This window comes from Saccopteryx leptura, chromosome 1, assembly GCF_036850995.1.
Source record: "Saccopteryx leptura isolate mSacLep1 chromosome 1, mSacLep1_pri_phased_curated, whole genome shotgun sequence".
Classification (NCBI taxonomy): domain Eukaryota; kingdom Metazoa; phylum Chordata; class Mammalia; order Chiroptera; family Emballonuridae; genus Saccopteryx; species Saccopteryx leptura.
This window is the reverse complement of record NC_089503.1, coordinates 144,375,679-144,393,183: the sequence shown is the minus strand read 5'-3', so window position 1 is coordinate 144,393,183 and position 17,505 is coordinate 144,375,679. Positions and strand designations below refer to the sequence as shown.

The 17,505-nt window shown below is 41.6% G+C and overlaps 1 protein-coding gene across 6 annotated transcripts in view; it reads right to left on the bottom strand.

Moving 5' to 3' along the window:
* The window catches only part of BDP1 (B double prime 1, subunit of RNA polymerase III transcription initiation factor IIIB), a 126,675-nt gene that overhangs the window by 102,140 nt on the left and 7,030 nt on the right, over window positions 1-17,505 (bottom strand). For 5 of the 6 annotated variants that reach the window (XR_010750272.1, XM_066376574.1, XM_066376590.1 and 2 more), the window contains exons 3-4: window positions 11,031-11,140; window positions 3,210-3,269 (exon numbers count right to left, since the gene is read on the bottom strand). Coding sequence is in view for 5 of the 6 variants with exons in the window: in XM_066376574.1 (XP_066232671.1) it covers window positions 3,210-3,269; window positions 11,031-11,140 (170 nt within the window). In the remaining variant the exon portion in view is untranslated. The remainder of the gene's footprint in view (window positions 1-3,209; window positions 3,270-11,030; window positions 11,141-17,505) is intronic. The other variant, XM_066376581.1, reaches the window with a different exon arrangement.

Here is a 17,505-nt window from a genome sequence, read left to right as displayed (position 1 = left end):
CTCTCTGCCTACCCTCCTCTCACTAAAACAAATTAAAAAAAAAAAAAAAGAAAGAAAGAAAATAAAGAGAAATAAATGCTCATCTTTTCTGTCTCAGTAGAGTTGTAGAGTAAATCATCCTGGTATTATAGATGTAACAAAAACAATCCACATAGTTATATAGTATTAGTTTCCAAATCATCTTATTAATTCTCAGAACAACAGTTTGGGGTATTTTCATACCCATTTGAGGCCTGGAGAAGGTAAGTAACTTTTGCTATATATTAAAAAAACAGTAAAGGTAGAACAAGAAGCCAAATATGATTTTTCAAATAATGATTCCAAATCCTGTATACTTTCCATTTAATTACATTTTCTCCTTAAGGTTTTACTGAAGCAAACATACCTATATATCTATAAAAACATAACCTATGTTATGTAAAGCTTAATAGTTCTGCTTTAAAACACTGGATTCTAAGCAAAACAGTAATCATTACTTTATAAGCCTTAAAGTACCAAACCCAAAATCCCAATGTTTCTGCTAATTAGCTACAATCCCCTACCATGAATTACAAAGCTATAATAACTTCCTGTGAGGTATCTTGGAGAGATTTTTTTTTTTTTTTTAATTTTTTTTTTTTTACAGAGACAGAGAGTGAGTCAGAGAGAGAGATAGACAAGGACAGACAGACAGGAATGGAGAGAGATGAAAAGCATCAATCACTAGATTTTCATTGTGCGTTGTGACACCTTAGTTGTTCAATGATTGCTTTCTCATATGTGCCCTGACCACAAGCCTTCAGCAGACCGAGCAGCCCCTTGCTGGAGCCAGTGACCTTGGGTTCAAGCTGGTGGGCTTCTGCTCAAACCAGATGAGCCCGCGCTCAAGCTGGCGACCTCGGGGTCTCGAACCTGGGTCCTCTGCATCCCAGTCCGATGCTCTATCCACTGCGCCACCGCCTGGTCAGGCGGAGAGATTTCTTTGTAGTAAACTAACATGACATTGCAACATGAAAAGCAACAGGAGCTTGTACAAAAAAGACTCTCCAGTGGCATCAAAACTGTACCTACTGCAGGACAGCATACATAGAGTGCTAAAAAAGAAAAAGAAATAAAACAAAAGGGAAAAAAAGGGGGAAGGGAGAAGTGAAAAGAAAGGAAAAATGAAAATACTATACATGCTTGCTTGAATAATCATAGAATAGAATTAGAATGATACATTAAAAATTTTTTAACATGCTACCTCCAGGGAAAGGAACTAGATGCAGAAAACAGAGTTGGAAGACCCTTTTCAGTATATTTTTCTTCTTTTTAATTTTGTACCATACGAATATATTATTTTTCTACAGCAAAAGAGAACCCCTTTTAATTCTAAAAGCATTAATTTAAAATCATAACATCGGTCATTTATATATGTCATACACAAAAAGTGTGGGGCCTTCTTTTTTACTTATTTATTTTTGTATTTTTCTGAAGTGAGAAGCAGGGAGGCAGAGAAACGGGCTCCATTACATGCCCAACCAGGATCCACCTGGCAAACCTATTAACGCAGTGGTTCTCAAACGTTTTGAAATCGGAGTGCATTTTAAAATTCTACAAATAATTGTAGGAGCACTATGTACAAATTTCTGAGAAATATGTTATAATAATGAAGTCAAATATTAAAGAAAAAAAATAAAGTCCAAGCATGCTTTTATGGTAATTAAATACGACAAAATTAAATTTATTCTGACATTAAAAAACATTTTTATGTTACATTTTTTGAGTTGTGCTTTTTAGAATTTGTAAAAAAGAGGGGTTAAAAAAATTAGAAAAACAAAAAAGTTATCTTTTTATATATATATAGATACATTCTTAGTAAGATTTAGTCAATTCAGCAGGTCCTGGCACGAATGTGTTAAGTTTTTTCATTCTTGTGTTTATGAGAAACATGAACCTGATGTGTCCTAGAGATTTCTTCAATGTTTGGGCATATATTTGAAAAGCAAACTCATTTCCTTGTCAATACATTGAAGAATTTCTCTCTTTTTACTTTTAATTGTGTTGAGTGCAGAAAACCCCCAACACACATATCATCTTAACTTTACACCAAACAAAGGATAGAAGAAACTTGCCTCCAATCTTTCCAGGGAACGTGGGGGGTAGTGTAAACAATCCAGCACCACAGTTTAACAGCCTTTTGCAACCTAATCAAGCCAGTGAGGTGGGGGGTTGGGCAGACTGTCAGCTTACAGCCAATTCCCCACACCTCTGTCCCCCAGAAATCTAAACTCCAAAACCCTGTTTGTTTTTTGGTCCCCAACAGGCACATATTTCTCTGAAATACCATAGGGTGCACCTGGAAATCTTCTAGAGCGCACCAGTGCACCCTGGCGCAACCTTTGAGAACCACTGCACTAAAGGGTGATGCCCTGCCTGTCAGAGGCATTGCTCCATTGCAACTGGAGCCATTCTAGTGCCTGAGGTGGAAGTCATGGAGCCATCCTCAGCACCTGGGCCAACTTTGCTCCAAAGGAGCTTCAGCTGCAGGAAGGGAAGAGAGAGAGAGAGAGAGAAAGAAGAGGGAGAAGAGTGAAGAAACAGAGCACTTTTCCTGTGTGCCCTGTCCAGGAATCAAACCTGGGACTTCCACACACCGGGCCAACGTTCTACCACTGAGCCAACCAGTCAAGGTCTTTATTTTTTTTTAATTCTTTTTATTTTATTTTATTAAGTGCAAGGTGGGGAGGCAGAGAGACAGACTCCCACATGCAACCTGATGAGGATCCACCCAGCAAGTCCTCTACCAGGCGATGCTCGGCCCATCTGGGATCATTGCTCTGTTGCTCAGCAACTGAGCTATTTTAGCTCCTGAGATGAGGTCATAGAGCCATCCTCAGTGCCAGAGCCAGCTTGCTTAACCTTCCGAGCAATGACTGCATGAGGAGAAGAGAGAGCGAGCGCGAGAGAGAAAGAGAAAGAAAAAGAGAAAGAGACAGAGGAGGGAGAGATGTGGAAAAGCAGATGGTCTCTTCTCCTGTGTCTTGAATGGAAATTGAACCCTGGACATCCAGTGTGGGGCCTTCTTATAGATTAAAATCAGGTAGTAACTTAATTCTTGTCAGTAAATCTATTTTAAAATTCCAAGTTACATGTGTAACTTGACTATAACTGGAAGTATCATTTGATTTCATTTTTTTTAATGTACCCACACCAGAATATATTCAAAAAAGAATAAATGAGATCCTTACTCTCTTGTCTGGACAGGTATCAATGATTTTTCAGTTTTCTTTTCTTGCTCCAGTGAAGAACTATTAAACACAAATAACAGAACACTTCTTAATAAAAAATATATTTATCTCTTATCAATTCTATCTGTAGACAAGAAGAAAAGTATTTTAACTTGTATTTTTTTAATGATATGTCATAATACTACCCTTAATGGTGTGTCTCAGTCAAATTTTCAATCAAAAATTTTTGTCATCAAGTATAAATAATTTGTTTGGTCCTAAGTAGAGAACTCTCTTACCCTTTAATTCCTCAGTAAAAAAAGGTTCCCAGTCCCCAGGACTGAATCAAAATAGCGGCTTATCAAACAACTCAAAACCTAGGTTCCTGGTTTCAACAATGACAAAGACAGAGTGAATCTGAAAAAGATTATACTGAAAATATGCCATTACTCCTATATCTACCTGCTAAACCATCAACAATACAACAATACAACAATCATAAACCCTCTACTTGCTCAGGTTAACTTTGATTAAAAAAGCTTTGTTTTGGAGGATTTGTTAATCAAATGCATTTAATTAAGAGCTAAATCATAAAATTAGATCACCCTTTTAGATAAAGAAATAGAAATTATAATCATGATTACAGAAAAATTTAGTTTTACTATATCTTAGTAATACAGCAAAGGAAATTTATTTTTAATCTCAGAGGTAATGAGCATCATTTACGATCCAAAAAAGCAGTAACCTGAAATTCCATTAATTTTTGTTGTAAAATTCTATTTAAAAGGAAATCAGTACCACCAACAAAAACGACAGAAACACAAAGGAAAAGAGCCAATGGAGGCACAGAGCTACCAGAAATGCAAGATGAAATAGCTATAGGAAGTCTTCATACCTCAATAATTACCCTAAATGTAAATGAATTAAATTCACCAATAAAGAGGATCAGAGTAGTAGATTAAATAAAAAAACAAAACCCAATCATATACTGCCTTCAGAAGACACATCTAAACTGCAAAGACTAAGTTAGGCTAAGTGTGTAAGAGTGAATAATGATTGTCCAAGAAAATAACATCCAGAGAAAAGCAGGTATACACAGCCATACCTGACAAAACAGATTTCAAAATAACAAAGGTAACAAGAGACAAAGATGGACATTTTATAACATTAAAGGAGACACAAATCAAGAACACATACACTTTTTTTGTGGGGATGAAGAGAGAGATGAGAAGCATCAACTCATGGTTGTTTCACTTCAGTTATTGATTACTTTTCATACATGCCTTGACAAGGGGGCTGAACCTTGAGCCAGTGATTCCTTGCTCAAGTCAGCGAGCAACCTACGGCTTCAAGCTAGTGACCTCTGGAATCAAGCCAGTGACCTAGGGATGATGTGGATGATCCTACACTCAAGCCGGTGATCCGGCGCTCAAACCAGCAAGTCCACGATCAAGCCAACAAGCCAATACTTTAGCCAGCAACCTTGAGGTTTCAAACAGGGCCCCTCAGGCATTCTAGGCCAACGCTTTACCACCACTGATCAGTCAACACTTCTTAATATATATGCATTAAATCAGGGATCACCAAAATATATAAAGCAACTAACTGAACTAAAGGGTCGGACCTGTGGTGGTGCAGTGGATAAAGCATCAACCTAGGATGCTAAGGTCGCCAATTCAAAACCCTCGGCTTGCCTGGTCAAGGCACACATGGGAGTTGATGCTTCCTGCTCCTTCCACCCCCTTCCCTCTATCCTCTCTAAAATAAATAAATAAAAATCTTTTTTAAAAAATTAACAAAAAAAATAAAAACACAATCATAGTTGGGGAACTTAATACTCCATTGACAGTATAGCTAAATCATTCAAATTTCAAAGAGAAAAATCAATAAAAAAATATCAGACTAGCCAGACCAGGTGGTGGCACAGTGGATAGAGCATCAGACTGAGACACAGAGGACCCAGGTTCAAAACCCCAAGGGCACCGGCTTGAGCACAGGCTCACCAGCTTGAAGGTAGGATCACCGGCTTGAGTGTGGGATCATCATAGACATGACCCCATGGTCGCTAGCTTGAGCCTGAAAGTCGCTGGCTTGAAGCCCAAGGTTGCAGGCTTGAGCAAGGGGTCACTCGCTCTGTCTGCTTAACCCCTCCACCCCATCAAGGCACATATTAGAAAGCAATTAATGAACTAAGGCGCCACAATGAAGAATTGATGCTTCTCATATCTCCCCTTACTGTCTGTCTGTCCCTCTCTCTCTGCCAAAAATAAAAAGAAACATTGGCCTTAAATGACACATCAGATCAAATGGACATAATTGACATTTACAGAGACTTATTTATTTGTGAGAGTAGGGGAGATACAAAGACAGACTCACTCCCGCATTAGCCCGACCAGAATCCACCCAGCAACCCCTATCTGGGAATGATGCTATGTCCATCCTGGGCCCACGCTTACAACTGAGCTATTTTTAGCACCTGAGGGAGAGGCTCCGGAGCCTTCCTCAGCGCCCAGAGCTCTCATGCTCGAATCAATCAAGCCATGGCTGCAGAGAAGTGGGGGAAGGGGGAGGCAGAGAAGCAGATGGTCGCCTATCCTATGTGCCCTGACCAGGAATTAAACCTGGGACTTCCATATGTCAGGTCAATGCTCTACCAGAGTCAACCGGCCAGGGCCTTATAGAGTCTTTCATTCTAGAACATCAAGTTATATATTCTTCTCCACTGCACATGGAACATTGTTTTTCTTTTTTTAACTAATTTTGAGAGAGATATGAAGGAGGAAACAGACAGAAAGAAACATCTAATCTGTTTCTGTATGTACCCTGAATAGGGTTCAAACCAGCAACCCTTGCATACTGGGATGATGCTCTTGGTTGGTTAGAGTCTAACCAACCAAGCTATCCTGCCATGGCCACATGGAACATTTTCAAGGACAAACCACATATTGGGTCACAAAACCAGCCTCAACAAACTCAAGAAGATTATAATTATACCAAGCATATTCTCTGAACAAAATACTTTGAAATTGAAATCAAGTGCAAGAAAGTAGTAAAGAAACCCAGAAATATGTAGAAATTAAACATAAATATTACAAAACTATGACTGGGTCAAAGAAGAAATAAAAGGTGATCTCAATAGAGACAAACATGAATGACAATACAACATATTAAACTTTTTTGGATGCTGCAAAATCAGGACTAAGAGGGAAATTTATATTATTACAGGTCTATTTCAAGAAACAAGAGAGATCCCAAGAAAACAGCCTAATATTACATGCTTCTTTTTTTTTTTTTAAGAGATAGAGGAAGGAAGAAAAAGAGAGAAACACTGATTTGTTGTTACACTTATTTAGGTATTCGCTGGTTGATTTTTGTATGTGTTCTGACCAGGGATCAAACCTGCAACCTTGGCATATCAGGACAATGCTCTAACCCAGTGGTCCCCAACCATTTTTGGGCCACGGACCAATTTAATGTCAGAAAATATTTTCACGGACCAGCCTTTAGGGTGGGATGGCTAAAAGTATCATGTGACCGAGATAAGCATCACAAGTGAGTCTTAGACAGATGTAACAGAGGGAATCTGGTCATTTAAAAAAAATAAAACATAGTTCAGACTTAAATATAAATAAAACAAAAATAATGTAAGTTATTTACTCTTTCTCTGCAGACTGGTACCAAATGGCCCACGGACTAGTACCGGTCCGTGGCCCAAGGGTTGGGGACCACTGCTCTAACCAATTGAGCTACCCAGCCTGGACTCTAACATTACATCTTAACCACTAGAAAAACAAAAACAAATGCAATGGAAAGTGAGCAAAAGAAAGGAAATGATAAAAATTAGAGCACAAGTGAATAAGAAAGAGAACAAAAAAGACTATAGCCTGACCAGGCGGTGGAGCAGAGGATAGAGCATCGGACTGGCATGCGGAGGACCCAGGTTCAAGACCCCGAGGTCGCCAGCTTGAGCGCGGGCTCATCTGGTTTGAGCAAAGCTCACCAGCTTGGACCCAAGGTCACTGGCCTGAGCAAGGGGTTACTCAGTCTGCTGTAGCCCCATGGTCAAGGCACATATGAAAAAGCAATCAATGAACTAAGGTGTCGTAACAAAAAACTAATTATTGATGCTTCTCATCTCTCTCCATTCCTATCTGTCTTCCCCTACCTATCCCTCTCTCTGACTCTCTCTCTGTCAAAAAAAAAAAAAAAAAAAAAAAAGACTATACAAGAAATTAATACAACAAAGCTTGTCTCTGAAAAGATTAATGAAATTGGCAAACCCCTGCCTAGACTCATTAAGGAAAAAACAGAAAAGACTCACATAAACAAAATCAGAAATGAAAAAGAACTTACCAGACATCCCAGATATACCAAGGATCATACAAGAATACTATGAAAAACTACATGCCACCAAATTTAATAACCTAGAAGAAATATATAAGTTCCTAGAAATATATAACCTTCTTAGACTGATTCATGGTAAATTGGAAAATCTAAATAGGCTGATAAAAAAGTGAAAAATTGAAACAAACATCAAAAACCTCTCCAAAACTAAAAGATGGCTTCACTAGTGAATTCTACCAAACATTCAAAGATTTGGTACCTATCCTTCTCAAATTCTTCCAAAAAAAAAATCAAAGACAAGGCAATGATTCCTAAAACATTTTATGAGGTCAACATAACCCTAATACTAAAACCTAGCAAGGACAACACAAAAAAAGACAACTACAAAACCAATGTCACTAATTGATACAGATTCAAATATCTTTAACAAGCCTGACCAGGAGGTGGCGTAGTGGATAGAGCACTGGACTGGGATACAGAAGACTCAGCTTCAAAACTCCAAGGTCGACACTTGAGTGCAGGCTCATCCAGCTGGAGAACAGGCTCACCAGCTCGCGCATGGGGTTGCTGGCTTGAGCATGAGATCATAGACATGAACACATGGTTGCTAGCTTGAGCCCAATGCTGGCTTGGAGCCTAAGGTCCTAGCTTGAGCCCAAGGTCGCTGACATGAGCAAGGGGTCACTTGCTCTGCTGCAGCCCCCCGGTCAAGGCACATATTAGAAAGCAATCAATGAACAACTAAAGTGCTGCAACAAAGAATTCATGCTTCTCATCCCTCTCCCTTCCTGTCTGTCTGTCCCTGTCCTTCTCTCTGACTCTATCTCTGTCTCTGTCAAAAAAAAAAAACAAAAAAAATCACATAATATTAACAACTCAAATACAACAATACATGAAAAGATAATCACAATCAAGTAAAGTTCATTCCAAGAGCAAAAGGTTGGTTCAACATACCCAAATTGATCAATGTAATATACCACATTAAAATGCAAAGGATAAATATCATATGATCTGATAAACAGATGCAGAAAAAACATTTGCTGAGATATAACATCCATTTGTGGTTAAAAAACTCAATAAAATGGGTACAGAAGAAAAGTACCTTAAACTAATAAAGGCCATACATGACAAACTCTGAGCCAATATCATAATCAATGGTTAAAACTAAAAGCTTTTCCTCTGAAATCAGGAACAAGACAAGGATGTCCACTCTCACCACTCTTATTCACTGTGGTTCAGAAAGTTATAGCAATCAAGCAAGCAAAAGAAATAAAAGGCATCCAAATTGGGAAGAAAGAAATAAAAGCGTCACTTTTTCCAGATAACATAATTCTATATATAGAGAACCCTAAAGATGTCAACAAAAAACTATTTAAAACAACAAGAAGCAGTCAATGAACATCTAAAGTGCCACAAAGAGTAGATGAGTCTCATCTCTCTCCCTTCCTGCCTCTCTCTCTCTCTTTCTAAAACAGTAAATAAAAACAACAAATACAGTATACTTGTAGAATACAAAAATCAATGTACAAAAATCCACTGCTTTCCTATATATACGGCTCACAAAAATTAGAGGATATTTCAAAAATGAATATGAAGCGATAAAATATTCCCTAACTTTTGTGAGCCATATATATTAACAATGAAACTTCATAAGTAGAAAAAAATTTTTTTTTGTAATTTCACCCAAAAGAATACTTAGGAATAAACTTAACAAAGAACATAAAAGACCCATATGTATACTGAAAACTACAAAGCATTATTAAGATTGAAAAAGACTCTGACCAGGCGGTGGCACAGTGGATAGAGCTTCAGCCTGAAAAACCCAGGTTCAAAACCCAGCGGTCATGGGCTTGAGCGCAGGCTCATCAGCTTGAGCACTGGGATGCTGGCTTAAGCATGGGATCATAGACATGACCCCATGGTCACTGGCCTGAGCCCAAAGGTCGTTGGCTTGAATCCCAAGGTCGCTGGCATATGCCCAGGGTCCCTAGCTTGAGCCCATGGTCGCTGGCTTAAGCAAGGGGTCACTCACTCTACTGTAGCAACCCCAGCCAAGATACACATGAGAAAGCAATCAATGAACAACTAAGGTGCCATAACAAAGAACTGATGCTTCTCATCTTTCTCCCTTCCTTTCTGTCCCTATTTGTCCCTCTCTCTGTTTCTGTCACACACACACAAAAAAAAAACTACAATGAGATACCACCTCACACTTGTTAGAACGGCCATATGAACAACACAGGTAATAACCAGTGTTAGAGAGGTTGTGAAGGTAAAGGAACCCTCATTCATTGCTAGTGGGAATGTAAACTGGTACAGCCACTTTGGAAAACAGCATGGCAATTACTCAAAAAAATTTAGAATAGAGTTATTATATGACCCAGCAATCCCTCTTCTGGTTATCTACTCAAAAACATTTATTCCCAAAGATATACACACCTCTATGCTCACCGCAGCCAAGACACAATGACAACCAAAGTGTTCTTCGATAGAGGATTGAATAAAGAACATATGATACGTATATACTAAAGACTACTACTCAGTGATAAGAAAAGATAAAATACTATTTGCAACAACATGGATGAACTTAAGAATATTATGCTAAGCAAAATAATTCTGTCAGAAAAAAACAAGAACCATACGATTTCAATAACATGTAGGATACAAAACTTAAAATCACAGATACAGACAATACAATGGTAGTTACCAGGGATAAGGAGATGGGGGTGTAGTGTAGAGTAAAGGTGGCCAAATGTATGGTGACAGATGATCTGACTTTGGGTAGTGGGAACACAATGCAATTTACAGATCACATGTCACAGAAACATACACCTGAAACTATATGATTCTATTAACCAATGTCACCCCAATAAATTTATCTATATTTTAAAAAAATAAAGGACATTAAACAGTACCTGGGAAACCTGAGAAGTTTACCTATAACTACCTGTTGCTAAATTTGAATAAATTCTTGAAAAATAAAAAAAGGACATTAGATGTGCTACAAATTTTGTCAACATGCTTTTGGAAAACATAAAACTGAACTCTATAGATGATACTTAAAACATTACATACTCAGCCCTGGTCGGTTGGTTCAGCAGTAGAGCATCGGCCCAGCGTGTGGAAGTCCTGAGTTCCATTTCCAGTCTAGGCACACAGGAGAAGCACCCATCTGCTTCTCCACCCTTCCCCCTCTCCTTTCTATCTCTCTCTTCCCCTCCCACAGTCATGGCTCCACTGGAGCATAGTTGGCCTAGGAGCTGAGGATGGCTCCATGGCCTCCGCCTCAGGTGCTAGAATGGTTCCAGCCACAACGGAGAAACACCCCAGATGGGCAGAGCATCACCCCTTGGTGGGCATGCCGGGTGGATCCTGGTAGGTGGGGTGCATGCAGGAGTCTGTCTGACTGCCTCCCCGCTTCTCACTTCGGAAAAATACAAAAAGAAAAAAAAAAACATTACATACTCAAAGAAAGTAAAACAAAAATAGCTTACTTACGTCATTGGATTTTTATCTGGCAGGTAATATATGAAGTCTCTCATAGTCATTTTTGAACGATCTTGTGGCCTCTGGCTTTCATTTATGGCATATTTGTTTTTCCACTGCTTCTAAATTCAGACAGAGAAAGACAGACAGAGAAAGATCCACTATTATTTTATAAATATAAAAGAACTTCAAATGTATTATATTTATATATGCAGTCCACTGTTGAATTTATTGCAAGTGCTTGAATATTACTCCTACCACAATTATGTCTAACTTTAGGGAAAAGCTTATAAAGTGAACATTAAAAAGTCACAAATATCATAGTAACCTCACTTATATGTGGACTATAATGAACAAAGTGAACTGAGGAATGGAATAGAGGCAGAGGCAGAATTACAGGGAGCAGAGGGACAGCTGTCAGAGGGAAGGGGAGGAGGAGATGGGATCAGAGAAGGTGAAGGGCTTAGAGAAAATATATATACATAACACAGAGATATAGATAACAGGACAGCAAACCCCAGAGGGAAGAGGGGAGGGAGGGCAATGGGGAACAAAGGGGTGGGGGTGAGGGTGTTATATTGAGTGGGACACTTGAATTCATGTTAACACAATAAATTAAAATTAATAAAAAAAATTTAAAAAGCCTGACCAGGAGGTGGTGCAGTGGATAGAGCATCGGACTGGGATTCCAAGGACTCAGGTTTGAGACCCAAGGTCACCAGCTTGAGCACGGGCTCATCTGGTTTGAGCAAAGTTCACCAGCTTGACCCAAGGTCACTGGCTCGAGCAAGGGGTTACTTGGTCTGCTGAAGGCCCGCAGTCAAGGCACATATGAGAAAGCAATCAATGAACAACTAAGGTGTCACAACAAAAAACTAATGATTGATGCTTCTCATCTCTCTCTATTCCTGTCTGTCCCTATCTATCCCTCTGATTCTCTGTCTCTGTAAAAAAAAAAAAAAAAAATTTTTAAAAAGAAAAAGTTAAAAAAAATTTATTCATTAAGAAATTTTAAAAAGTAAAGTGGCCCTGGCTGGTACCTAAGTGGATAGAACATCAGCCTGAAGTATGGACATCCTAGGTTCAAGTCCCAGTCAGGGAACACAGGAAAAGTAACCATCTGCATCTCTCCTCCTCCCTCCCCCCCTTTTCTCCATTTTCCCCTCCTGCAGCCAGTGGCTCTTTGGTTCAAATATGACCCCAGGTGCTGAGGATAGCTTGGTTGGTCTGAGCACATCAGCCTTAGGCACTAAAAATAGCTCAGTACTCAAGCATCTGCCAATGACGGCGTTGCCAGGTGGATCCTATTTGGGGTGCATGTAGGAGTCTGCCTGTCTCCCCTCCTCTCATCTAAAAAGAAAAAAAAAAAACAAAATCCTAAAGTGACTGAGACTGGATAAAAGCCCAGTGTATAAAATCATGCTTACTGATTTCTTCTAACTACAATAATTTACTGAAAATTTATAAATACATAACTTATCTTTAATTGCCCAAAATAAATCTAATTAAGCAAATTCCATAAAACAGATTTTTTTTTTTTTGCATTTTTCCGAAGCTGGAAACGGGGAGGCAGTCAGACAGACTCCCCCATGCGCCCAACCAGGATCCACCCGGCATGCCCACCAGGGGGCGATGCTCTGCCCCTCTGGGGCGTTGCTCTGTTGCGACCAGAACCATTCTAGCGCCTGAGGCAGAGGCCACAGAGCCATCTCAGCGCCCAGGCCATCTTTGCTCCAATAGAGCCTCGGCTGCGGGAGGGGAAGAGAGACAGAGAGGAAGGAGAGGGGGAGGGGTAGAGAAGCAGATGGGCACTTCTCCTGTGTGCCCTGGCCGGGAATCAAACACAGGACTCCTGAACGCCAGGCCGGCACTCTACCACTGAGCCAACCGGCCAGTGCCAAAACAGAAAATTTTTAGACTTAGATCTTAGAGCAGGCATCCCCAAACTGCGGCCCCCTGAGGCCATTTATCCAGCCCCTACCGCACTTCCGGAAGGGGCACCTCTTTCATTGGTGGTCAGTGAGAGGAGCACTGTATGTGGTGGCCCTCCAACGGTCTGAGGGATAGTGAACTGGCCCCCTGTGTAAAAAGTTTGGGGACCCGTCTTAGAGCATATGAATCCAAATACCATATCCTTCACTGATGTGTGACATAAAGCAAATACCCTCTCTGAGCTTGCTTCTTCCAATGTAAAATAGTGATGTATACTTCACACAGGTCAATTAAATGAGATAACAGATACAAAGTGCCAAGCTAAATGCCTTCCTCTTACTTAAAAAAAAAAAAAGGAGAGAATTCTCTAGCCCTGGCAAAATAGCTCAGCTGGTTATAGCGTCATCCCAAAGGACAGAAGTTGCCAATTCAATCCCCATTCATGGCACATACAGGAATAGATTAATGTTCATGCTATCTCTCTCCACCCCCTTCCTCTTTCACTAAAATCAATAAATAAAAAATTAAAAAAAGAAATTCTATAATAATGAACTGATATTTGTTTTCTTTTTGGTTTTTTTTTTTTTTTTTCAACAGAGACAGAGAGAGGGACAGATAGGGACAGGCAGACAGGAAGGGAGAGCGAAGAGAAGCATCAAGTCTTTGTTGCGGCACCTTAGTTGTTCAGCTGTTCATTGATTGCTTTCTCATATGTGCCTTAAGGTGGGGGGGGAATACAGCAGAGCAAGTGACCCCTTCCCCAAGCCAGTAACCTTGGGTTCAAGCCAGCAACTTTGGGTTTCGAACTAGCAACCTCTGAGCTCAAGCCAGCAACCATGAGGTCATGTCTATGATCCCATGCTCAAGCCAGCCAACCCACACTCAAGCCAGCGACCTCTGGCTTTCCAACCTGCATCCTCTATGTCCCAGTCCTTCCCGTCCAACACTCTATCCACTGCACCTGTGCCTCGTCAGGCTGATATTTGGAATTTTTTTTAACTTTTTAATTTATTGATTTTAAAGAAAGAAGGGAGAAAGAGAAACATCAATTTGTTGTTCCATTTATTTATGCATTCAATGGTTGATTCTTGTATGTGCTCTGACTAGAGATGGAACCCACAACCTTGGTTTATCAGGATGATGCTCTAACCAACCTGGCCAGGGCAAGAGCTGACATTTGTTAAGCTTTTATTATTTCTCAGACAATAATCTAAATGAGTTTTACATGTATTAACAAATTTAATCTTCACAACTCTCCAATTATGTAGATAATAGCATTAGTCCTATTTTACAGATGAGGAAATACACACATAAAGATTAAATTGTCCTAGCCTGACCAGGCGGTGGCGCAGTGGATGGAATGTGGAGGACCCAGGTTCGAGACCCTGAGGTTGCCAGCTTGAGCGTGGGCTCATCTGGTTGTTGTTTTTGTTTGTTTGTTTGTTTGTTTAATTTCTCTGAGGTTGGAAACGGGGAGGCAGTCAGACAGACTCCCGCATGCGCCCAACTGAGATCCACCCGGCATGCCCACCAGGGGGTGATGCTCTGCCCATCTTGGGGCCTCGCTCTGCCGCAATCAGAGCCATTCTAGCGCCTGAGGCAGAGGCCACAGAGCCATCCCCAGCGCCCGGGCCATCTTTGCTCCAATGGAGCCTTGGCTGCGGGAGGGGAAGAGAGAGACAGAGAGGAAGGAGGGGAGGGGTGGAGAAGCAGATGGGCGCTTCTTCTGTGTGCCCTGGCCGGGAATTAAACCCGGGACTCCTGCACGCCAGGCTGATGCTCTACCACCGAGCAACCGGCCAGGGCCGCTCATCCGGTTTGAGCAAGGCTCACCAGCTTGGACCCAAGGCCACTGGCTTGAGCAAGGGGTTATTCAGTCTGCTGAAGGCCCGTGGTCAAGGCACATATGAGGGCAATCAATGAACAACTAAGGTGTCCGAATACACATAAAAAAACTAATTATTGATGCTTCTCATCCCTCCGTTCGGGTCTGTCTGTCCCTGTCTGTCCCTCTCTCTGACTCTCTTTCTGTCTCAAAAAAAGAAAAAAAAAAGATTAAATTGTCCTAAATCAGGGTCAGTAAGGGATGAATCCAATATTTGAACTTTAAGTAACTAACTCCAGAGCTTGCATGCTTCATTGCTATTACACTGCCCTCTCAGAAAAATAATCTTAGCCTGACCTGTGGTGGCGCAGTGGATAAAGCGTCGACCTGGAAATGCTGAGGTCGCCGGTTCGAAACCCTGGGCTTGCCTGGTCAAGGCACATATGGGAGTTGATGCTTCCAGCTCCTCCCCCTGTCTCTCTCTCCTCTCTCTCTCTCTCCCTCTCTCTTCTCTCTAAAAATGAATAAACTAAAAAAAAAAAAAAAAAAAAATCTAAAAAATATAATAATAATAATAATCTTTAAGATTAAAAAGAACAGCGGAGGACCCGGGTTCGATTCCTGGCCAGGGCACACAGGAGAAGCACTCATTTGCTTCTCCACCCCTCCGCCGCGCTTTCCTCTCTGTCTCTCCCTTCCCCTCCCGCAGCCAAGGCTCCATTGGAGCAAAGATGGCCCGGGCGCTGGGGATGGCTCTGTGGCCTCTGCCTCAGGCGCTAGAGTGGCTCTGGTCGCAACATGGCGACCCCCAGGATGGGCAGAGCATCGCCCCCTGGTGGGCAGAGCATCGCCCCTGGTGGGCGTGCCGGGTGGATCCCGGTCAGGTGCATGCGAGAGTCTGTCTGACTGTCTCTCCCTGTTTCCAGCTTCAGAAAAATGAAAAAAAAAAAAAAAAGATTAAAAAGAACATGGACTGGACCAAATGCATAGGTAAATATTTTTCTTCCCATTTATAAAGTTTTCCATGTTGTCAATTTAGAAAATATTACTAATTCATTCTTGTTCAACTATACTTGCCTTATATCAAATGAATATAACTAATATCACCTGGACATCCTCATAAAAACTCTTATTAAGCCCTGGCTGGTTGGCTCAGTGGTAGAGCTTTGGCCTGGTGTATGAATGTTCCAGGTTTGATTCTTCACCAGGGTACACAGGAGAAGCGACCATCTGCTTCTCCACCCCTTGCCTTCCTCTCTCTCTCTCTCTCTCTCTCTCTCTCTCTCTCTCTTTCTCTCCTCTCTTTCTCTCGAGGTTCCAGTACATTGACCACAGGAGCAGAGGATGGCTCCATGGAGCCTCTGTCTCAGGCGCTAAAAATAGGTCAGTTGCAAGCACTGTCCCAAACAAGGAGTGCATCATCCCGACAGGGGTTGCCAGTTGGATCTCAGTCAGGGCATATTCTGGAGTCTGTCACTCTATCTCCCCTCCTCTCACTTGGAAAAGAAGAAGAAAATAAAAACCTTATTTGAAGTTATAAATATGCAGGTATGTGTATCTGTGATTCTATGTGTATGTATGAAAATTCTATTTGTGGCCTTCACCAAAAGCAATCAAATATATAGATGATGCACACACAAAAAAAGAAAGAAATAAACCATCAACAAAATGAAAAGGCATCCACTGAATAAGGGAACATATTTTCCAATAATAAATCTGACAAGGGATTAATGTTCAAAATATATAGAGAACTTATACAACACAAAGAAAACAAAGAATCCAATAAAAAAAATGGGCAAAGGGCCCTGGCCGGTTGGCTCAGTGGTAGAGCGTCGGCCTGGCGTGCAGAAGTCCCAGGTTCGATTCCCGGCCAGGGCACACAGGAGAAGCGCCCATCTGCTTCTCCATCCCTCCCCCTCTCCTTCCTCTCTGTCTCTCTCCTCCCCTCCCGCAGCCAAGGCTCCATTGGAGCAAAGATGGCCCGGGCACTGGGGATGGCTCCTTGGCCTCTGCCCCAGGCGCTAGAGTGGCACTGGTCGCAACAGAGCGACGCCCCGGAGGGGCAGAGCATCGCCCCCTGGTGGGCAGAACGTTGCCCCCTGGTGGGCGTGCCGAGTGGATCCCAGTCGGGCGCATGCGGGAGTCTGTCTGTCTCTCCCCGTTTCCAGCTTCAGAAAAATACAAAAAAAAAAAAAAAAAATGGGCAAAGAACCTGAATAGACACATCTCCAAAGAAGACATAAAGATGGCTAACAGGGATGTGAGGGCGATATGGCTGCGACATCTGTCATCCCATTGATCGCCAGGGTTGATTTGGCTGATCTGGCTGGCTAGGCGGGTGTCCCCTTCCTCCCTCACCACTCCATGTGCGTCCCTCCCGAAGCTGCGTGCTCGGTCGAAGAGGACAACCTTCCCCGCTAGAGAAGAGGACCGTTCTTCGGTCAAGGGTATACGAGTAGCTGCGCTCCCCTGCTAGAACCTCCAAACAAGATGGCTAACAGATATTTTTCCCCCAAGATATTATTTATTGATTTTCTAGAAAGAGGACAGAGAGAAAGAGAAAGAGAGAGAAAGAGAAATGGGGGGAGGAGAGGAACAGGAAACATGAACTGATAGTAGTTGCTTCTAGTATGTGCCCCGACCAGGCAAGCCCAGAGTTTCAAGCCAGTGACCTCAGCATTCCAGGTCGATGCTTTATCCACAGTGCCACCACAGGTCAGGCACAACAGA